Genomic DNA, 23,746 nt, shown 5'->3' with positions numbered 1-23,746 from the left:
CCACACCTTTGGTGGGGTCCTCGGAGGTGCATAGGATTGCCCAACCAGTCTACATAGGTTTTGTGGACTTGGAGGTTTTCAACCGATGTCAGTTATGTTCGCATTACCGACAGTATACCTGTAGGATTCATTTCCAGTGAGGGTTGGAATCCGATTGCGTTCATAAACCTTATTAAATGTTTAGCTATACCGCAATCTACAATGCTGACATTGAAAATAATGGACTCGAACAAAAAAAATTATCATTAGTTATTGAACAAAAATTGTTAATTTAAGAAAAAACTCTTTTATGGGTGCAAAAGTATGTGAACCTCATCAGTTAATAGTACATTGCACCTCCTTTTGCATCCAAACGCTGTCTTTAGTGACTTATCAGTCTTTCACATCTACTTTGAGAGATTTTTGCCCACTCTTCCTTTGCGGAACGGCGTCTAGCATAAACTGCCCACTTCAGGTCCTGCCACAACATTTCAAAAGTTTTTTAAGACAGGACTTTGACTGGGCCAATTCAGAAAACGAATCTGCTTGTTGTTTAGCCATTCCTTGGTTGTATTGCTGGAAGGCTTTGGATTATTATCATGTTGCATGCAGATCAATCTGCCAAGCTTTAACTTCACAAAGGACAGCTTCAGGTTATGTTATATTATAATATTTCTCCAAATTCATGATTCCCTCATTTATGTGGAGTTCAGATTGAACAATGAAATCAGGTTGAAACAATCGGAAAATCCAAATTGCTCAAAAGGTTCACAACCTTTTAGTAGCTGCGTTAACACGTGACGCTCATCGCGTGATGATGATCTATATATATATATATATATATATATATATATATATATATATATATATATATATACACACACACACACACACACACACACACACACAGTGGTACCTCGGAGTTTGAACATAATTCGTTCTAAAACAGAAAATTCCTATTTTAATTTCTATTTATGTTTTTTACATTTATACCCTGTACAGTATTTAAACAATAAAAAATACCTTACCTTTTTTGTTGTGGTGTGATGGCATCATTGGATGATAAATGCTATGTTAATGCTAGCTTTAGTTCAGTGCTGAGTTTGTGTATTTTACATTGGGTATATTGTTAGACTACTAAGCGGTCAAGCGTGCGTTGTTTAACATCAGACACGTTGTTGAACAGCTAAGGGGGGTCCTCGTGCCAGTCTTTACAGAAGTAGACGCGGTAGTTACAACTGCGCGATAATCTCCTTCCTAATTCCACTGTGGTTCGTAGCACTGTATGTTTTTCTTTGCTGCCACTGACACTGTTGTCTTTCTTGTCGCATCGACAACAAGCGTTAAGTGCCTCTAAAGTGGGCTCAGCCACAGATTAGTCCAAATAAAAAAACGTCCAGGGATGCGCTATCTGCTGGGGACATGTAGTACTGCACTTCCCCCTCTTCCACAAACTGTTAGCTCCGCCCCGGCTGACTCAGGCTGTCCATATGTGTTTGTAATTTTCGCTGCTCCATAATGTGTGTGTTTTTTTTAAATAACTTTACGTCATAAAATGGTGCATTATTAAATCTGCGCATTTTGTTTGAAGAAAATGTTTAAACCAATATGAAAAAATCCGCGTGAGCTGAGTCAAACGTTTAAATCCACCTGACGTTGAGGTACGCCTCGAGCTGCACTCTGCATCCAGGGCTACTTGGAGGCAACGGCTCCGTTCATAAGGAGCGAGCGCACACCACGCACACACTCATCACATTGATCCAGCTCTGTTCGTGTATCTCAGAGGTCAGGTGACTGAAAGTTTGTGTTTCTTTAATTAAATGACACTCTTGTTTCATTATTTATTAGTGGACAAAGTGAGACCATATAAGCAAATGTATAGTATGAACCTGGACTAGACTGGCACAAAAAAATTGGCCCTGGCATTTTGATTTAGACCATCCCTGCCTGGCCAACCCCAACTCCTGCCTAACATGTAGTTCTGCCACTGATGTTTAATGATGATGTTTCAGTTTGATATCCATATTCGAACTGGGTTAACGGACTCTTGGGGTTAAATGTAGGAAAATAATCATTAAAAAGCACTGCATCAGCCGCAGAAGAGGCCGGCCCACCGGGCATCTGCCCTATATGCCAGATGGCCAGTCCAGACCTGGTGAGAACTAAATATGATTAAAAAACCTTGTGTGCTAAAACAAATTAAATGAATAGTTAATAAGTTCCATGTGATGCCCCAGGGGAGGGGCAGAGCATAAAAAGAACTCTGCAACAAGGACCGAAAGATGTACAACACAGCTTCTTTTTATTTTTTTATAAAGACTGGAAAACAGGGCAGATGCCCGGTGGACTATTGTTGATAGACTGCTCATGTACATCCTGGCCTAATTTGATCAGTTTAAGACTTATCAGCAAGTGTCATTATTTCTGGTAACATGTAACGCCTTTGTCAAAATTCTAATGGAGCATTCTGATCTAACCTGCATATAAATATGTATATTATTATGTCTCATTACTCATTTGTCTTACATGGCAAATACCAACATGCTTGCGTACTTTTGTTTGTAAGGAGCTGTACTACAGCTAAATATTCATCCTTGTGCATGTGTATCTCATCCCATGTCTCGAAACTGATGTGTTTGCATAAATCTATGTCACAGTGATTGGTTTAGACATGCTGAGAAAATAACATCATCCGTCCAGCAGGATCCCATCTCAGCTTGAGCAACAGCCACAGGAGAGTTTTCTGCTCTCAAAAAGCACTTGCAAAGCTCTGGCCTACAAAAATAAAATATGTAAAAACTGGAACAGTGAAGCGGCACACATCTATACCCAAGAGTATACAGTTTAGTCTCAGTTTTACACTCACTGGCCAGTATAGGGTTTGCAGTAGCTAAGCAATATATTATGATATTCAGGACATATCTATACTACAAGGATGCATAGAAACACAACGCTCTGTTTTCATTGATGCTGCTGGAGAGATATTGATACAGTAGTACTGGTACTTGTATCTAGTTGAAACTCAATGTTAAGGGCATCTGTGTTGGCCGTCCTTCCAACCTTTCTGCCGTGCAGGTCTGACTTAGCACACTTTTTTTATTCCTGTGATTTTACTACACATCTTTAATCATAATAATGCATCAGATTTACACATAGAACTATTCAGGCCACTCAAAGACGCTTGACAATGGATACATTATTCATGCACTCACACATTCACACTCTGGTAGCAATAAACTATGTATGCCCTGGGGCAGACTGTCTGTAGCAACCACCAGGTATTCGCACCATCCATACACCACCAGTGTGAGTCTCACACAAGATAATTTGTGTGAAGTGTTTTGCCCAAGGACACGCCACATGACTTGGAGAGAGCGGGATTCGAACAGAGGACCCTCTGGTTACTGGACAACCAGCTCTACCCCCTGATCCACAGCTGCCACAACTTGAATATTAAAAAAATAATAAGAATAATGTTTCTGGCCTTTATGCTTTTATGGTATGACGGTGTATTAGGGCCACATATAAATATATATATTTTTAGAGGGTGGGGGCAAAATTCTGAGAGAAAAATAAAGTTTATAAATCGGCAAATTTGCGACTTTATAAAGTGGCAGATTTGTGAGAGAAAAAAACTTAAGCTTATAGTCTAATGTGAGGATTCGTTGGTGGTTAATGGGACACTGTTTATAAAATGAAAAGGCAGGATGGAGACAAATTCATTCTTAAATGTAAACTTTACTCGTCATTCACCGCAGCTAGAGCGACAACACTTCCTGATCCCATATCAGCTGACTAACACTAACCAATCAGATGCTAGCATACCATAGGTAAATGCTAGTGAATGACGGAAAGCAGCAGATTCGACACATCAACTTAGATACTTGTACAAAAAAATACCAAAATGTATGAATGTGTAAATAATAATTCTGGAAACATAAATGTACAAGTAAATATAAATTTTAACAAATTAACTTAAATGCTTGATCTTCAAGGCGTGGGTGGACCTTCGCAAAGCGAGGCGTCTTTGTCTCTGGCCTTACCCAACACTTCAAAGTGTGAATGCTTAAAATCATCGTCTGGTTTATCTCTGCTAATGCAATTACTATCTCCTTATTTGAAAACCTGACCGAAAAGTATTGGCACAAACATCCGAGCAGTACGCTACGTGTATTTCTCGTAAGTTTCAGATTTTTTTTCGCGCAAATCTGCTACTTTATAAAGTCACAAATTTGCTAGTTTTTTTCTCTGAATATTGCCCCCACGCTCTAAAAAATATATATTTATACGTGTTTCTAATACGGCATCGTAGGTGACAGATTCCGGAGACAGTATAAATTAGGGGTGTCAGAAAAAAATCGATTTGGCAATATATTGCGATATTACAGCGCACAATTCTCGAATCGATTCAATATGCAGCCGAATCGATTTTTAAACATCAATCTTTTATGGGAATATTAAAAAAAAACTTCTTACTTAGGGTTAGGATTTACACATTAAGCATGGAAGAATTTTATATTAATGGAACATTAACTCTTTTACTGCCAAAGATGTTAAATGACGTTCTGCAAAAACCTACGGAGGAGCGCCAAAGACGTTAAAAGACGTCCTCCCATTTTTATTTTTTATTTTTTTGAAACGGGTGCTGGCAAGGCTTGCGGAGCTGTCCTGAAATTTTCAAGCAGGTCTCGTGAGCCTAATGACTATTTTTGGCCCCTAGAGGGCAGCGCTGACTCTCTTTTGACAAGATCGGGTGGGCGTCAGTAGAGGCGGAGCTAGAGCGTCGAGCAGGAGACGAGAACGTTAGACAAAGGAAAAATGGCGACCGGCTGCGGCAGCTCACGCCCGAGCCGTTTTTTTCAAATTCGAAAAGCATCGACCAACGATAAAGAGCACATTGATGACGACGATGATCATCATCGATGATGATGATGACTCCGTGGTTGGAAAGCATTGACGCGGCAGTAGGAGACGTGGGGGGGAGAGCTAGGTGGCTGAGGAGGAGCACACGGAGAATGGCGCCCCGTTTGCAAGCAGCTCAACACTTACAAGACTAAAGGCATCGACCAACGCTAAAAGTGCACATTGATGACGACGATGAACATCATCGATGATGATGAAGGTGAATCCGAGCTTGACGGCGAAATTGGAACCGCTGATGCGGCACCTATGACGGCGTCATAAACGCGGAGCGCAATCGAGCACGCACAGGCGGACGTTCAATCGGACGACGGAGAGTGCCCCGAGTCCAATGCATATTCATCGGAGGAGTGTGTACAGTCTGCTACTTGCTATTTATTCCCCAGAAAAAAAGGCCGTCAAGAAAGTGTAACGTTTGCACGCGAAACGGACAAATGTGAAAGTGAAAGTAAACTGTTGTGCAAGTCCTGGCGTCTCCTTGCACGCAGGAGAGCATTACAAAAAGAAAAACTGTATTTGAAACATCCACATAATTGTAAATAGTACCACAGTTGCACACATTTGTAAATAGTTTGCGAAATTGTTTTGTTAAATTGTTACACTGTTGAATGGAAATAAACGTATTTTGCAATCTAAAAACACTTTTTCATTGTTGGTGAAAGCGTTTTACAGAAGTAAAGCACTATTTAGATGTTTGTGGCATCATTCATGGACAAAAAGAAGTGTAGAATTCACTAGAGTGCATGAAATAACATCGTTTCACAAAAAGCTCTTTTTCTCCGCTTTTTGTTTCAAAACAGAGAATTTCGGTGAAAGTAACCATTTTCTATTGTTGATTACTGAAGAACGGAATAAGGTAGAAACAAACTTTTTCTTCTGATGAAAGATGAGAGTCCAATCTTTCATTTGGTAGTATGTGTGTTTCCATAGTCCAAACACAACATTTTCTGTGGACCTTGAAAGATCAGTCAAAATGCTTAAATCGGCTGGCACTGGCGACAACCCGTTTCTGAAAACGTCTGGCAGTCAAAGAGTTAAGCCTTAATATTTTATTTCAATGCTGTTCAAACAAATTTTCAGATAAATACAATTTCATACAAATCTTAGTGTACATGTACAAGTTTAGTGATTGGTATTTTCTAAATTTGAGTTTAAAAAATCGCAATAATCAATTTATAGATTCGCATTGGGATTAATCTGTATCGAATCGTGACCTATGAATCGTGATACGAATCGAATCGCCAGGTACTAGGCAATTCACACCCCTAGTATAAATGTTGCCTTTCTTGCACAGTATCTCTGTATCAATGTGAAAATTTGCCTCAGTTTGAATGCACTTGAATGTGCCACAACATCCATTTCCTAAAGGTATACAAAATCATAATCCAAAAATCATTGTTGCTTTTTTTTAATCCTTGGTGTTTACGGGAAGCATTTTCGTTTGCGTGCTTCCTAACGACTGCCGAGGTGCCCTCGAGCAAATCACGTGTGATTTGATTCTGTGTTCTATGCAACAAATATGTACACATTTAATTTCCTCATCAGTGAGTAATTATAATGGTATCATAAATCCAATTTGAAAAGGCCTAATACTAGTTTAAAAAAAAATATATGAAGACTGTTTACTGATACCTGGCAAAGCTCATAGGCACTCTCAGAATTTGTCATGCAGCAACTCTTGATTATGTTTTTTCCCTTTGCAGAGACTCCCTGCGGAAATATGATTGAATGCATTCATATTTGCCGCATTATGTCACCTGAAACAATTCATTCCATGGGACTAAATTCAATTACATTCATCAATCTACATTTGTTGACGATCTCCGCCACCATTAAATCACGGGAGGTACACACAATGGAGTCCATTTAAATCACAATATGAAGTTACTTGGTAATGGTTTGATTTCCTCATGTAGTGGGGAAGCTTCATATTTCATATCAGCGCACAGAAATGGTCTCTTGGGATGAAATGATCTTGTTTTAACAGACGGCAGATGCTAAAACTGTGTCATCACCTTGAGCAGCATTGTATATGAAAATAGGTTATATGTCCCTGTATGAATGCTGCATTACATCGAAATACTGAACTGTAAATTTGGCTTACTGTTTAAGTATGTTTAAGATCTTTTCTCATGCTTGTGGCCAAATCAGTCTTTGATGAGCTCACAAAAAGCCTGAACTGATGTAATAAAAATGAACGACCTGCATGAAAAACTCAGGGTAGACGAGCCTTGCTCCGCATTCAACTATGCAGTGAGCTGGTGCAACCGTGCAACAAATCTGTTCTACAAGCATACAGATCCAAATACTGTATCGGATTATTTTGATGCCTGAGTAGTGCCAGAGTAATGTTGCATAAATCCCTGCGCTGTGACACAGCCTCCTTGCCGCTGATAAACAATGCTTGCAAGCTTTAAGGAGTGCAGTTACGCAAACACTTTCATCACTTTATTTGCCACCATTCAAATGACGGCTTTGTTTGGTAGCAAGTTTTGATTTTCTTGTTTTTCACGCATGCACAAACGTAATGCGCACTTCGCTTATTTAAGGCAAGTTGTAAAATGTCTGAAGTCATCTTGTTTATGTTTAACAAATTTAAAACATCATAAATCATGCTGTTTCTACTAAGTACCGTCTGAAATGTTCTCCAATTTTGATACTGTAAGAAGAAACGTTTCTTGGGCGGAGCAATATGGTACTTGAAAAGGACATCCAGTCATATTGACCATTTGCACCGACGTCACGTGATCACGTGACTGCCCTATGACGGACGGCGAAAGGAAATGATTGTTGAATGGAAGTGGACGTGACCCGGAGCGACTTAGTGACTTAGCGACTGCTATTTTACAAATTAAAAGTTATTATTGCCCATAGAGCCAGGGAATCTACTACTTCAACCAAAGGTTGCCTGTCAGTCGAAGTTGCACATTTAGTCGGGACTCAAAGAGCGCGATATTTACTTAAGTTGGAGATGGCTAGTTTGAAAACAGCCCCTTACCTTCTGTTGCCTGCTGTTTTTACCAAGTTAATCAAATCAACGACTTTACCGGAATTCACAGCGCACGACCTATATCATTATGTAGTCAATGCCATCTCCTCTCCTTACACCGGGCATGATTCAAAAGCTTGTCGCTGGCTGAGTCTCTGGGACGAGATGCTACGCTCACACCGTGGGACAATATGCCTCGTAATGCAAAGGTAAAACTTGTTTATCATGCTAACTGACTTATTCTTACACAGTCCGTTCTATATTGAAACGTTGTGATAATGTTTACTAGCATGGAACAAATGACTATTGTAGTGGCAAGCTATGCAGTAATTTCACGAGTATGACTCCGGCTCCAGAGTGAAAAACTCCAAGCACAAAGACGACATCCCCCATTAATAAACAGTCAAATGCACTTAACAGTTTTGAAGAAGGTGCATTTTAAAATTAAGCTTTGTGTTCGTGCAGTTGAAGTAGATGGCTCGTTAATGTGATTTGAAACACGCAATTCGACACCTCTGTTACAATCTTTGTTAAGAGTGTACGTTTACTAATAAAATGTATGAACATTTATCTACTAATTACAACATTTATCTACTAACCTCGCAAAAAATTATCATGGCAAATCCGTAAATACTTTGTGGGCTGCCAGTACTTTCTGTTGATTGCTGCTATCAATCAATGTATTTTGCCTTCATGAGTAGTCATGAAATAAAGAGCAACATTTGGTTTACTCCTTTGTCTGTCTGTACAAATGGCCGTACAGCAAGATATTACCATTTTTTTAAGATAATCAATTAGATAAAGGACTTTAAGCTGTACAATTTTCAATGGTTACAATACAGGCTAGTGGCTCTTTTGCCGTCCAGCCGGAGGGGGCGTTCCCATGAGGGCTGTGACGTCACGTGCAAAAGGTCAATATTCAGATCAGTGGTGAGTACTGTCTCCTGGCCCCGGTGTGTCAGGGTATTTTTTTTTGTTGTGAGTTGAATCAGAACTTTAATTCTTTTTTTCCCTTTTTTTTTTACACAAACATCTGTACTGGTTTACTTCCACCGTGGTACAGAGCCCAAGTACTATCGCGCATCTGGTTTTGTTTTCTTTTTATATTTTTTCAGGCATCGTCACGTCTCAAGAGGAAATTGTGCCACAGAGTCCCCTATCGGCCGTAAGTGCTCACTGCGCGTTACCGCCCGCTCAGGAAACGCCTCCGCCATTTTTGAGTGTAAACATCCTGTGGATTTTAAAAGGGCAGCGGTGAGCGGGAGGAAGGCGAGTGGCGCCATCTTTACTGTTTTCATGAATACAACAGGGGGGGATTCGCTGGGAGAAGTAACATAATCTGTGAAATCTCACTCACAATCGGTGGACCGTCGGTAAGTACGTTTGCACATGCAGTGGGTTGCGTATTGTTTTGTGTGTGTGCGTGTTTTTGCGGTGAAGTAACAAACGGTCGTGGTAATTCGCTTAGGCCTTCGCAGTACTCGGAGCCATTAGCCGCCAGCTAACGCTACAGTTGTGCTACATGGGTAGCAAACGAAAACCGGTGGTTGTTTCTAAATATTGGGTTTGCACCGACATGCACTTTTGATTACTCGGAAGATGACGTCGGAACAGCCCTGCTGAAAATGTCTAGCACGCATCGATACTTATTGTAATAAATGCTAATGCTATGATATCTGGCGGCCAATTTAGATCATGACAACGTATGGCATAAACTAAACGCATTTACTGGCGTGATTCTTTACCCTTTTGTCTTTGCTGTTATGCTACTTTTAGAATCGATGCACAGTTTACGTAACTCGTCTGCCTCAATTAATTTGAATGATTAACTCATCTGGATAATATACCGTTTGTACCACTTGAAACAGTCTACTGGATTTTTCAAAGTAATTCTACTACTGCATTAATATTTTTTTGCTACAATAGCACGTGTTGAACACATTTGAAATGGCATGCGAGTTGAAATGCCTCGATTCTGTTAATTATTTTTTTGTTTTGTTTTGTTTTGTTTGTATTTATTGCTATTTTGTCGTGACCGGCATTTGTCCTACTAGCACTATTTCGCCGTGAATTGATCTGATTGGTCAATCTGGAGTCATTCACCGAGCGTCGTTCCTGCTTCGCTTCACCCCCTTCTGTGTCGACTAACGAAGTTTTCATTTTGTTGAGCCACTGAAGATATACTTCTATCGGCATTGCCAGCCTAACCATAACTGTCAGAGCATAGGCTGTTATCGGCATTACCAGCCCAATCGTAACCATAATCCTCAGAGCATAAAGGCTGTTAAGAAATTGTAGTAAAAAAGTTTTTTTTTTATATATATATATATATCATAGCGGACTCACACTTGTAATGCTCTCGCTTTCAAGGGCAGCCCCTTGACGATTATTCCATGAGCAAGTGCACTGACGCAGAATAAAATTGGCATAGAATGACCTTGTCAACTAATTTCATATACAGGGGCTTGTCCAAAAATGTTAATATAGTCAAAAAGTTGAATAATTTGATTAATTTTATTCAAAAAGTCAAACTTTCACAGATTAAATATCCAGGGCCCACAATTTAAGTGATTTCAAGTATTTGTTTATCTTACATTATGAAGGCTTTCAGCTCATAAAACCCACGAAAACAGGATGTCAAAAAATTTGTATAATGTGAAGAAATCACCATGCATACATACTTCCCAGTGTTTTCCATGGGAAAAAAAGGATGGCTGGATGGGATGGTATTTTCAAAGCGATATGTCAATCTTTAGTAGTTGGTTGGGATTCCCTTTGCGTTAATCACTGCCTCGATGCTCCGTGTCATTGCCTGGTGGTCCTAGAAGCCCAGGCTTTCTTGATGCTTGCTAGTTGCTAATGCTATGCAAGCAAGATGGTGCATTCAGGGTACTTTCACAGGTTTTTCCTGGCTCAAATTGAGGCAGACGTGGTACTATCCTGACTATGATGGGTGACTACCAATACCAGGTTTCTGTGCCAATACCAGTTTTGTTTTAAGGTATCGGCACTCGCTGCGGTGACCGATACCATTGTCGGCCATTTCTGAGAGACAATGTGGTACACTCCTCAGTAATGCAGCGGGCTTTCCCTATGGGCAGACTTGCTGATGGTGGTTTACCGATTTCTAGCATGTATATCAGGGGTGTAGACTAACATTTTTTGTGAAGAGCGCGGTAACCCCGAACTTAAAATTTTAGGAGCACAGGAAGAAAATTGAAGAGGTCACACGTGAATTATATTGCAAAGTAAATACCGGAATTCAAATTTCACAGTATTTTCATTATATTACTGATAAATACTACAATGTTGTCTACACATCATACACCATAAATATACATTTACATCTTAAATACAAAAAATGTCAAGTTGATGTTTAGTAGTATTTAGAAGTATTATCAGAAAATTTCACATTCTGCACATGTTTGTGGGTATCAACAAAATAATTTGCTGTAGTGGCCCGTAAGTTTTGTGATTTGTTTGTGATTTCATATTAAGCATTTTTATACTATAAAACTTTTATTTGGCTAAGGTGTCATTTAGTACCTTTATTTTGACTTTAAGCCAGGGGAAGTCGGACGAACTCGCCTATCTCTTCCATGTTAATTTGGGCGACTTTTTCCTCTTCATTTCTGATAAATCATAAATTTTTAACCTGCTCTCATTTGGTCATTTTTCATCCGATTAAAAAAAATGAGAACATGCTCGTGTTCCCCAAACCCTTGCCGTTCTAACCAGTCATTTCTTGAATCTGTATCTTGAACCGTTAAGTCGTGAGAGGCTTTCGTTGCAGGTGTGCGTCTGTCATACAATATCAATAGAATGTTGGTGCGTGAATTCAAGTGTGTCCAACAAGTTCTAATCAAATGCGTGTGCGCTCTTAAAGTGACAGTAAGATATTTTTAGTTGATGTCGATTATGGTAAACTTACACATTTCTTGACCGATTTCAATCGTTTGAATTTTATACTGTTCAGCTCATTTAAATAAAAAATACATTTAAAAAAAAAAACATACACAAGATTATTATTATTATTTTTTTAACTCTTTCACTGCCAGACGTTTTCAGAAACGGGTTGTCGCCAGTGCCAGCCGATTTAAGCATTTTGACTGATCTTTCAAGGTCCACAGAAAATGTTGTGTTTGGACTATGGAAACACACATACTACCAAATGAAAGATGGACTCTCATCTTTCATCAGAAAAAAAGAGTTTGTTTCTACCTTATTCTGTTCTTCAGTAATCAACAATAGAAAATGGTTACTTTCACCGAAATTCTCTGTTTTGAAACAAAACGGAGAAAAGGGGCTTTTTGTGAAACGATGTTATTTCATGCACTCCAGTGAATTGTACACTTCTTTTTGTCCATGAATGATGCCACAAACACTTAAATAGTGCTTTACTTCTGTAAAACGCTTTCACCAACAATGAAAAAGTGTTTTTTTGATTGCAAAATACGTTTATTTCCATTCAACGGTGTAACAATTTGACAAAACAATTTCGCAAACTATTTACAAATGTGTGCAACTGTGGTACTACTTACAATTATGTGGATGTTTCAAATACAGTTTTTCTTTCTATAACGCTCTCCTGCGTGCAAGGAGACGCCGCTGGACTCGTACAAGTTTACCATCTTGGCCAATTAATTAGGTACGCCCAGGACACTCGCCACTCTGCTCGCCCAGGGCAGCGGCCATTTTGCCCAATTAATTAGGTACTGCAAGGACTCTCTCCCTCTCGCCCACCCGGGTCGGCGGCCATATTGGCCAATTGATTAGGTACGCCAAAGATTCTTGCCACTCCGCTCGCCCAGGGCGGCGGCCACCTTGGCCAATTAATTAGGTACACCCTGGATTATCGGCACTCTGCCCACCCAGGGTGGCGGCCATCTTGGCCAATTAATTAGGTACACCCTGGATTCTCCCCACTCTGCTTGCCCAGGGCGGCGGCCATCTTGGCCAATTAATTAGGTACACCCTGGATTATCGCCACTCTGCCCACCCAGGGCGGCGACCATCTTGGCCAATTAATTAGGTACGGCAAGGACTCTCTCCCTCGCCCACCCGGGTCGGCGGCCATCTTGGCCAATTTATTAGTTACGCCCAGGATTCTCGCCACTCCGCTCGCCCAGGGCGGCGGCCATCTTGGCCAATTAATTAGGTACACCCAGGATTCTCGCCACTCCGCTCACCCAGGGAGGCGGCCATTTTAGTCAATTAATTAGGTACACCCTGGATTATCGCCACTCTGCCCACCCAGGGCGGCGGCCATTTTGGCCAATTGATTAGGTATGCCAAGGACTCTCTCCCCCTTGCCCACCTGGGTCGGCGGCCATCTTGGCCATTTTACTACTATTAAAATTACTAAAACTACAAACACTACTTATTATGGGACTGCTAGCGGAGCAAGCAGCAGCGAAGCTGTTGCTTGCGAAGCACGTATCAATATCCACCCTAGAAAAGTGGTTTGACACAGATTGAGAGGTAAAGTACACCAACATTTGGCAAACGGTTCAGCGCATGCTTTCCACCTTGCAAGAGTCAGCAGTCCCATTCAAAATTTCCACGGGAATTTTTCTAGTTGCATTTTTTCTTTTCTTTTTAGGGGACCGCATGACTTAGGTCGACTAGTCATTTTGTCTCGCTCTGTCTTATGAGCGGCCATGTGACTGTCACATGACTAGCAGCTTACTATTAATTTTAAACTGTTACAGTAATAATTGTTATATTACTACTCATTTGAAAACACGACGACAAATGTTATCCAAAAGTTATGTTTAATATCATAATGGGTCATTATTCGTTGCAGTTTTGTTTTTTAAATGACGGTATAGAAAGTGTCACTGTTGCCATTTTTGTACCCCCTGGGATCCTGTATTACCGTTTTACTGCCCAAACCTACTAGTTATGCCGGCGTAGCTTCAATGAGAAAAGTATTTTGATTTTAAGTGTTGCACAGAAGTGGGTCAACAACAAAAAAGCAACTATGGGCGTTCAGCGGTTCTGTGGTTTACAAAAGTCCAGCAGCCATGAAGGCACCAAGGAGACTTTTTGTCAGCGACTCAGACGGACTGTACATATGAAAGTCCGTGGCTACACCTTGTTGTCGTGGATACGGCTGACAGTGTTGCGTCAAACTCTTTTTATTATTATTATTATTATTTTAGGGCAAGCACTGATTTTGCGGGACATTACTCCAATTTGCAGGTCGCATGAATTGTGCTTCAAACGTTGGTCACCCTACTTCCTGCGGTCTCTAAAGCCGCCATATATATATATATATATATATATATATATTTATATATATATATATATATATTTTTTTTTTTTAAATTATTATTATTATTAATCTTATTATTATTATTTTTTTTTTTTTTTTACTACACTTATTACAGATTCATCCACTAGTACTTATTAAATTGTAAATATAGTTAAGCGTTGTTGTAAAACACTTGTTTATTGTGTATACTGTGTTCTTATCTTTGGCGAGGGCTGGAGCCACCGTTCCTCTGCTTCGCAACCAGGAAGTGGGGGTGTGCAACGGTTGCTCCATGATCTGTTTCTTCTTCTGTACAATAAAGTTTAAAAAAAAAAAGTTTCTTCAATCCTGTGCACTGCTGTTGATATAGCGCTTCCATAATGGCGCAACGCTGCAACTGCAGTTAAAATGTGTTGCTCAATCGACACAGCTGGAGTACTGCGGCTGTGTTGAACGATATCAGTCGCTCAGGCTGGAGGCGGCAAGCAAACTAGGTGGTGGCGGCTGCCTCCGCATTTTCTACATAGGAAAAACACTGTTTCACAATGTCAGAAACTTTGTTTTTCTTTGATTATAACATCTTAAGGGAAAAGCAATTGATGATTTGGCCAATTATTTTTGGCTGTTTGAAGGGCCATAATCGGCGGCTGATTATAATCGGTCAAGCCCTAGTTTTCATTTTGTTTTGCCACTAAAGCTAGGCTGTTATCGGCATTGCCAGCCTAACCATAACCCTCAGAGCAGGGCTATCAGGCAGTCGGACAGACTTTGCGTCAACAAATTATAGTAAGAAAATAATATATTTTTTTAAATGTACAGAGTGGGATTCAAACCTGTGAACCGGCACATTCGGGGTGACTGCGCTGACCGCTCTACACGTTGGTACACATTCACTGGAGCAGAATTTGTACTTGTAGTTCTCGTGCGATCCATGGCAAAATAGCCACTGTGTAAGTTTCTCACGAGTTTGCTTGAACAAGATGACACACTAAATCATTAGATTGATTGACCTCGGTTTCAATGGACAAACAATTTCATTTTTATTAGAACAGTTAGTTCATTAATTTAAGGACTTGTCTGACATGAATCAACTCTGTGCTAGGCTTATTCATCTTGGAACTTGTATCAGACCCGTTCCTAATCACACTGAGGATGCCACATACAGTATAATGCTTTTTACTCTCCAGGTGAGCCTACACCGTTGTGAGCGTGTAAGGCAGTGGAACCAGGGCAATGTTCTACGCCCACTTTGTCCTCAGCAAACGTGGGCCGCTAGCCAAGATTTGGCTGGCGGCCCACTGGGACAAGAAGCTGACCAAGGCTCATGTGTTTGAATGCAACTTGGAGAGCAGTGTGGAAAGCATCATCTCACCCAAGGTAGAAACAATAACAAAAGTACACTTTTGATTATTCAGTCTGTTCAGTAAAGGTCCTGTTTTTGTTTTAAATGTCTTTGGGATATTGCATATATTTCATATTGTGCTCATAGGTGAAGATGGCGTTGCGTACATCAGGTCACCTGCTTCTCGGGGTGGTGAGAATCTACCACAGGAAGGCCAAGTACCTGCTGGCTGATTGTAATGAAGCCTTTATCAAAATCAAAATGGCTTTCAGGCCAGGTATGTTGACATCTACTTGCCCTAATTGCTCTTTTATCATGTTCTGAGTTTCAGCGTTGTCGCTTGTATATGTGTGCAGGTGTGGTAGATTTACCTGAAGAAAATCGAGAGGCAGCATACAATGCCATCACCTTACCTGAGGAGTTTCATGACTTCGACCAGCCGCTTCCTGATCTGGAGTAAGTCCATGTCTAATGTTCAGAATTAATCTCGTCACGACTGGGGAAAAAAGTATGATGCGAGTCCAGATACGAATGTTGATATTCTGAGAACGTATATCTCTCCTCCATTCATTATGCATCTGCTTTTCTCAGTATTGCTCTCTCCTGTCCTTCACATAGTGACATTGATGTAGCCCAGCAGTTCACCCTGAACCAGAGCAGAGTTGAGGAAATTACCATGCGGGAGGATGTTGGCAATCTCAGCCTTTTGCAAGACAATGACTTTGGTAGGTCATAACAGTGAGGCACCAATCTTAAAAATCATTATACAGAAACATGTATTGTACTTTCATTGCAGTATAATGTAGTTCAGAAGAACCTTCTTTACACCCTAGTCATATTTCGAATAAGCTGCTGTTCTCCTCAGCTGACTTTGGCATGGACGACCGTGAGATGATGCGTGATGCCAGCACATTCGAGGAGGATATCATGCACGGTGCCACGGCCTCTAACCTTTTGCTAGAGCCTGAGCCTGGTCCAGCTAACCTCCCCGATAAATCAAACCACATGGAGTATGATGACTTTGGTGATTCCTCCATGGGAAACAGTGATGGAGGGATGTTAGGTGAGCTCTTCAAAGTACTTCCTGACAGCGAGCTTCCCTGTTTGTCTTTAAGTTGAAGTGATGATTTGAAATGCGATTTCTCAGTGGATAAGCTGCTTAGCTCTGAAGATGGTGGTGGCATTTTTGATGACCCACCAGCTATCACTGCGAGCGTCATGATGCCTCCGGACCATGGAGATGATGAGGATGATTTTGACAACCTCCAATCACGTAAGTACTTACTGCAAGAGATAGAGATTGTGTTGCATTGTCTAAAAAGGAGTTTTGAAACTTGAGTAGCTGTGTTCAATCACACCAAGAGGAACACTGGTGCCTAATGGCATTTCCCGTTTTTATATCTTGTGTTTCTAGCTGGTCCAGACAGCCCAGACTCCGGGCCAGCAGAGCCACTGCCAGCCATGGCTGATCAGACTGAACAGACCACTCTTGTTCATAATGAGGAGGAAGCGTTTGCACTGGAGCCCATCGACATCACTGGTTAGAAAAATATTTTATATAATACGTTTTGTGCCCCAATATTTACAGTGGAACCGGAAGTCGAGCTTCTCAGGACACTGGTCGACTTTCAGATTTTCCCATAGATAATAGAAATAATCAGTTCCAAAATCTGTTTGGATCATAAAACTCTTTGTAAATGTGCAGCCTGTTTTAAGCAACATTTTGCAATATCGTACAATTGTAATAGATAATGGTTTACTCACAATTAATACGACTTATGAAGAGGTTGACCTACTGCATGTACGTAGTTGGTAGCTAAGTGTCTTCTCTTGCAGATAATGTTGCACTGTACTGGCAGGAGTTTTAAGCCCCTATCTTACTGAGTTGCGATCGTTTCGAAAGTTGAATTAGCAAAATCGTCCCTGTCATTTTGCGACATGTTTTGATATAAAAGTGACATTTGAGACAATGTGCGAATTAACCTAACATTTAAGTCAAATTGACCCACACAACAGATTAAAAATGTTTCCTTTTTATTAGAAAATATAATTATTGGACATTTTTGTCCAGTGACGTCATCGCTGTGACGTGTTTGCGTGCATGCAACACGGCCCTGTTCATTTTTGGACTTATTTCCTCATGGTCTAATTGTGCTATAAAAAATCGAGTATTGCGCCATCAAGCATTGCCATAATTTAGATATCACTCTATCTCGGGTTTCATATTCTTTCTTTGAGAAAGAAAAAAAATACATTTAATTGCAAAAGTGACTGCAGCACGACACAGCCAATCCTCATGTGCATGCGTAACCGGTCCATGCATTAGAGTGGCATATGAATGAAAACCGTGAAAGATTGCCCCCAAAGATATATGAGTAGGCCTACATGTGTGTAAGTGTAGGCATGTGCTAATAATAGTCGGAAAATATAATGAAACTCACAGTATTTTTTCAGCCCACATCATAAGTTGGCTCCTCCGCCATGGACTCAAAAAAAAGGCGTCTATCCAAAAAAACATGACTAATTGAGACCAACATTGTGCAGACATGTGAATCATAAATATTAGGACGAAACTCGCACATTCATATGCATAATGCTTTCAAATATAATCCAAAATATTGCAAATTTCGTTTTAATATTTCCACACTATGATTATCACATGCATTCATAAATTTGGGCTTCAATCAGTCGTGTTTTTTGTTTTTTTTTACATTAAGTGACGGAATGTTTTGTGTCTATAGCTACAGGCAACGGGAGCCATCAGGACGTGAATAATAATAATAATAATAATAATAATAATAATAATAAAAAACTGCAAGATTTGTTCTAATATTTTCAGACTATCAGTAGCACATGTATCTATTATTAATTTGGGTTACAATCAGTCACGCTTTTCATACATAATGCCACCATAACGGACCAAGCACGGACGGGTTGGCTATGGGCTGCATGTCCGTCAGTCACTTACGCAAATGTCATTTTTTTGTCCCCACTTAATCGGTTTAAACCTTTTTTTTCAGGTAGTCAGATGCCATTGATATTTTAATGCACATATAGCTATATACCCGCGCGGCAACATCTTGTTGCGTTTTTTAGAGGATATATCACCAGCTTGAATGTGCGTGCACTGCCAGTAGTGCGTAGACATATTGAACTCTTGTGAAACATGAAATACAAACTTGAAAATATGTTCAACACATGTCTCCAAGATAGGTTTTTGTTTTTCGTTTTTGAAATATGAATGGGACCTCGGAAAGAACTTTGCAGACCCGCTTTATGGTAAATTAGGACTGGATTACTAGCAAATACACATGTTGGTGAAACAATGGATTCGCAAGGAAATTGCGACAATGGTGACAACTTCGAATAATTGTGCAACATATTATGACCTCTGGCGAAATGCAACGTTCGGCAAAGTTTGCAATTCAGTGGGATAAGGGCTTAAGTGTCAATGTAGACTTTTTCTCGCTTTAGCCAAATGAGACTGGGCAGCCATGCCTCCATATTATTATTTTTTTTTTATCGTGTTTTGTGTGAAGTTAAATAAAAAAAATTCTTAAAGTTTTCTTCAATAATCAGTTCATATGACACTGACTACATGAATGTACATTATTTGAACTGCTCTTCAGTAAAAGAGACCAAGGCCAAGCGTAAGAGGAAGCTGATTGTGGACAGTGTGAAGGAGTTGGACAGCAAAACCATCAGAGCCCAACTCTCTGACTACTCGGATATTGTGACCACCCTGGACCTTGCCCCTCCCACTAAAAAGTTGATGATGTGGAAGGAGACCGGGGGAGTAGAGAAGCTCTTCTCTCTTCCAGCTCAGCCTCTCTGGAATGCAAGGCTGCTCAAGGTAATGAATGTTGGCTATTATAATTAGCCACTGCATTTGAGTGGCAAGCTATTTTTTTGGCTGATTAATGCCCAAGTGTTGTACTGTTTCCAGATTTACAAAAAATTTCTTGGGTGAGCATTCGCACCCAATGTGTTTGAGTGCAGGCCAACTGTCATTTGCCAAACGCAAACATCCCTTTTGTGCAAGTTGGCCAGTTTTATTCTTTAAATTCCATCTTTCATTGGTATGCTGCCCGCTTAGTGAGATTTAAGGAACAGAATGAGAAAGTGATGGCTTTTTGTCACTGCCTCGTGTGCTTCTTCAAAATATAACAAAAAGCGTGTTGGTGCATAACTTGTCAGAGCTATTTATCAGTTTGTCTAACACCTGTCTGACTATAAGGCTGTATATTTTTTTCATGTGTCTTCTATTCAACAATTTACTTTCCTAATCTGCTCTCTGCATTTAAATGTTAGATGTTCACACGCTGTCTGACACCTCTGGTGCCAGACGAGCTGCGGAAAAGGAGAAAGGGTGGCGAAGCAGACAGTTTGGATGAATTCCTCAAGGAGCTGGAGAACCCTGAGGTGCCCAGAGAGGATCTTATGTGTCAGCACAGAGATGTCATTGGTAAGAGCAGTTTTGGACGGGGCAATTGACAAGTCTAAATTAGTAGTTGGCAAATACAGCAGTTCAGTAACGATTTCCCTGGTTCACCATACAGATCAGACTATCATGGAAGAGCCCAGTATGCTGGCTGCATCTGCAATGGAAGGCAGCAGGACAGCACTAGATGAGACGGTCATGCCTCCTCCCTCCACACCTCGTGGTGTGAAACGCAAGACGCTCGAAAAGGAGAGTGCCGTGCCTGTGAGTTTGACACAATTTTTTTTTTCCATTGTTTAGATCCAAACCTTAGTGAGTTCAAGGCAAGGCAGCTTTATTTATAAAGTGCATTTCATACGCAAGGCAACTCAACATGCCTCACACAAGACAACACCTAAAAGCATTTACAAAAACAACAGCTAATGAAGTTGAGAAGCAAAGCAGAGAAAAGTAAAACCGCTTGCCAAAATGACTAAAACAACGTTCTACTGCCTATTGGTTGGCATTGATTGGCCCCGCTGTCTTTCAGATGGCTGCCTTAGAACAGCAGCAGCCACAACAGCTGGCCGACCGATCGGCCTTGTCTCAGAGGCTAGACATGTCGCAGGTCGAACTCCCGCCAGAGGAGACCACTGTCAACCTCACGCAGCTCGTTCCTGAATTGGACCTCATCGGAGAGAAGAGCAAAGACAAGAAAGATGAGAGCGACGAAGAAGAGGTTAGTTGTTTTAGGTTTCCATCATGTGATGTTGATTACCAGAACAAGCTAGAAAGGAGTACTGTCCATCTGAGATAACTAAAATGGAGGACAATTAAGATTCATGGGAGAGAGAAGCAAGCCCTTTTGGGTTGGGCTCCAGGCTTAATTGTCCTTCCAATGTGATACATCACCATCATATTACAATTAGAATAGTTTTTTTTTTTTTTTCAAAATCCCTCCCATCATAACATGCGCTGCTATGTAATACACCCCCCACAAAATCAACCCAAGATGGCTTGACTTAAAAAGCAGTTTTTTATATGCAGTAAATAAACACGTTATTTAAATGGATATGTTTGTCCATCTTGTGATGAGATCAGTTATTTAAACTCACCGAGCAACCCCAAAAATCCTGGTCCTATAAAGCCTGCTGTGATGTTCATAATTCTCTACCAAACCACTTAAGAAACATTAAAATGAGATGTTTAACAAGTTATATTTGTGAACTTTCAAAAGAAAATATTCTCTCCATGCAGTGCCTGAAATGCTACACTCGGATTGATTTTTAAATGTAAATCTAATGCGCAATGCAAAAGAGGGATGGAAAAAAACTAACCAGAGCATTTTGTGTTATCTTAATTAGGATGAAGAAGGTCAGGCTGGAGACCAGGACCAAGAGGAGAAGCGATGGAACAAGAGAACCCAACAGATGCTACATGGGCTTCAGGTACAAAAAAAACTATCTCGGCTGGTTCACATAATTGTTATACACTTTTAACAAGTTAAATTGATATTCATTGTTCACATGCTGGTGCTGGTTTTCATGATGGATATGATGGTGTATCCTCTCCCTGCAATGAGGTTGTGTTGATGACTTTGCTAACTTGGGGTTGTCCTTGTAGCGCGTCATGGCCAAGACTGGAGCAGACTCTGTCAGACTGCTTGACTTGTGCCGGAACAACAACAAGAAGCAGGCGGCTGCGAAGTTCTACAGTTTCCTGGTACTCAAGAAGCAGCAAGCTATCGAAGTCACCCAGTCAGAGCCTTACAGCGACATCATCGCCACCGCTGGACCACGATTCCACCTCATTTAGACATTGAAAGAGGATAAAAACAAACACTGCTTGCCACAGGCACCCTTTTTTAAATGCGCGGGGTTTTTTGTTTTGTTTTTTGTGTCATTTGGTTTTGTCAGACGTGAAGGGTGGGACTAGTGGGGAAGGTTTTTCAATGTTTGAAAATGGTTTTACTGTATTTTAGGTGGAATCATGCAGTATTGACTTCAAATATAAGAATGTTCACAGTTATATTTATAAAGAAATATGTTTCCATCACCAAATTTCCTTTTAAGTTCAATTGTCTGCTTATTCAAGAATCTTCAAACATTGACCCTTTAGCCCTGGAAAAGTTTTTATGAGAACCCATTTTTTCCCCCCATGTGAAATACTCCATCGGCTGTGTACATATTATGGAAAGCTACTGTTTTATTCCTTAACAGTGTAACCTCACCACCTCCTTGTTGCACTTGTTTTTCCACATAACACAAGTAAATCTGTCAAACATGTTCTTCCCTACGGCCCAATATATTTCAGTCATAATTCAGGCAACTTTTTAACTTGTTTTGTATTTTGCATTTACACTTGTACACTTTTTTGCATTTATGTAACTAGAAAATATACTTGTTACAGATACGTACAGTGTCCCACCTTTGTAGTTTTTGGGTAATCTCTAGTGATACATCTGTAAAGGTTGGAAATAAAAATGTTTTACACACACCATTGCTGCGTATTGTTTCACCCTTTAACCTATATTTTGAAATGCAAATATTGGACATTATTAGAACATCTAATTTTTAAAAATTAAATTTAAATCTAATTTAAAAATCTAGTCCGGGCTTCGGCCTTCCTGGGTGGAGTTTGCATGTTCTCCCTTGCTTGCGTGGGTTTCCTCCGGGTACTCCGGTTTCCTCCCACATTCCAAAGACATGCTTGGCAGATTGATAGGACACTCCAAATTGTCCATAGGTGTGATTGTGAGTATGGTTGTTTGTCGCTGTGTGCCCTGCGATTGGCTGGCAACCAGTTCAGGGTGTACCCCGCCTACTGCCCGAGGCCAGCTGGGATAGGCCAGCAACCCCCGCGACCCTTGTGAGGACAAGCGGTTAAGAAAATGGATGGATGGATTTTAATGTCTTACACCAAATGCATACAAAGCATTGACTGTAATAACATGTATTCTAATGTAATTAACACATTGTTTTCAGGAACATAGAAAGATGCATTTAAGCAAATAAAAACAAAAGATTGAAATAGCCGGAGAAACTGGTTTTAAGTTTGTTGAATCTGCAAAATGGACACTCAAATTGCACGTATGCATAGATCATGTTTAAGGCATTAGTTTTAGACTGCTTTTAAATTTGTTGAATCTGCAAAATGGACCTTCAAATTGCCCGTATGCATGGATCATATTTAAGGCATTAGTTTAAAAAAAAAAAAAACACTAAAGAGAAAATTGTTGAACCAACATAAGATTCCAAATTGAATTTTTGACCAACTTAAAAAAAAAAAAAATCAGTTTGTAACACACGATTGAATTAAGTTAAAATAATTACAAGTTCATTAAATTTTAATACCTAGGGTTGAAGTCACTTTGGATTAACTTAATTCAGGTGAATATATTAAGTTGAATGAACTCATAATTAAACGTAATATATTCACTTAGGATTAATTCCATTGCGTGTTACCAATAGAAGTGATATTTTTTTTAAGTTCGTCAACAATTCAATTTGTAATCTTGAATTGGTTCAACAATTCTCAATATTGAGTGTGTCTTTAAAAAAAAGTTGAAAATATGGTATAGTAATAACCCCCTTTTTTTTGTGACACAGGTGGCTAGTTTATGAAACCGAGAAATATACGTTCAAAGCAAAAGGGAAAGTGTGGTTCCACACCAAATTATAAACACCTTTCCATTTTTTATTTGAAAATGTGCAATTGCAAAATCAATGAAAAACATAATCATCAATCCTTCACAGAAGCAACAAATGGACTGTATGCACAGTGCACCGAAACTTCCGGTCCGGGGGAGGCTTCAGTTGAGCGCATTGTTGATGTGATGTA

General features: G+C 40.1%; 1 protein-coding gene across 2 annotated transcripts; it reads left to right on the top strand.

Annotated features, from left to right (window-relative positions):
* The first annotated feature begins 9,102 nt into the window (after positions 1–9,102).
* Positions 9,103–22,403, top strand: LOC144057953 (double-strand-break repair protein rad21 homolog A-like). 2 transcript variants are annotated; one of them, XM_077575996.1, is made up of 15 exons: positions 9,103–9,261; positions 14,964–15,094; positions 15,332–15,521; positions 15,634–15,763; positions 15,843–15,942; positions 16,105–16,211; positions 16,352–16,549; positions 16,634–16,759; positions 16,901–17,026; positions 19,116–19,339; positions 19,798–19,951; positions 20,046–20,191; positions 20,457–20,645; positions 21,271–21,354; positions 21,530–22,403. In XM_077575996.1, exons 3-15 carry the CDS (start codon positions 15,378–15,380, stop codon positions 21,719–21,721), a joined length of 1,920 nt encoding a protein of 639 aa, XP_077432122.1. In that variant the 5' UTR covers positions 9,103–9,261; positions 14,964–15,094; positions 15,332–15,377; the 3' UTR covers positions 21,722–22,403. The 2 variants fall into 2 exon arrangements, with proteins under 2 accessions (XP_077432122.1, XP_077432119.1); XM_077575993.1 differs by lacking the exon at positions 14,964–15,094.
* Positions 22,404–23,746: the final 1,343 nt, after the last annotated feature.

This window comes from Vanacampus margaritifer, chromosome 9 (assembly GCF_051991255.1).
Source record: "Vanacampus margaritifer isolate UIUO_Vmar chromosome 9, RoL_Vmar_1.0, whole genome shotgun sequence".
NCBI lineage: Eukaryota > Metazoa > Chordata > Actinopteri > Syngnathiformes > Syngnathidae > Vanacampus > Vanacampus margaritifer.
The sequence above is the reverse complement of the archived record's forward strand: the minus strand, read 5'-3'. Positions and strand labels throughout refer to the sequence as shown.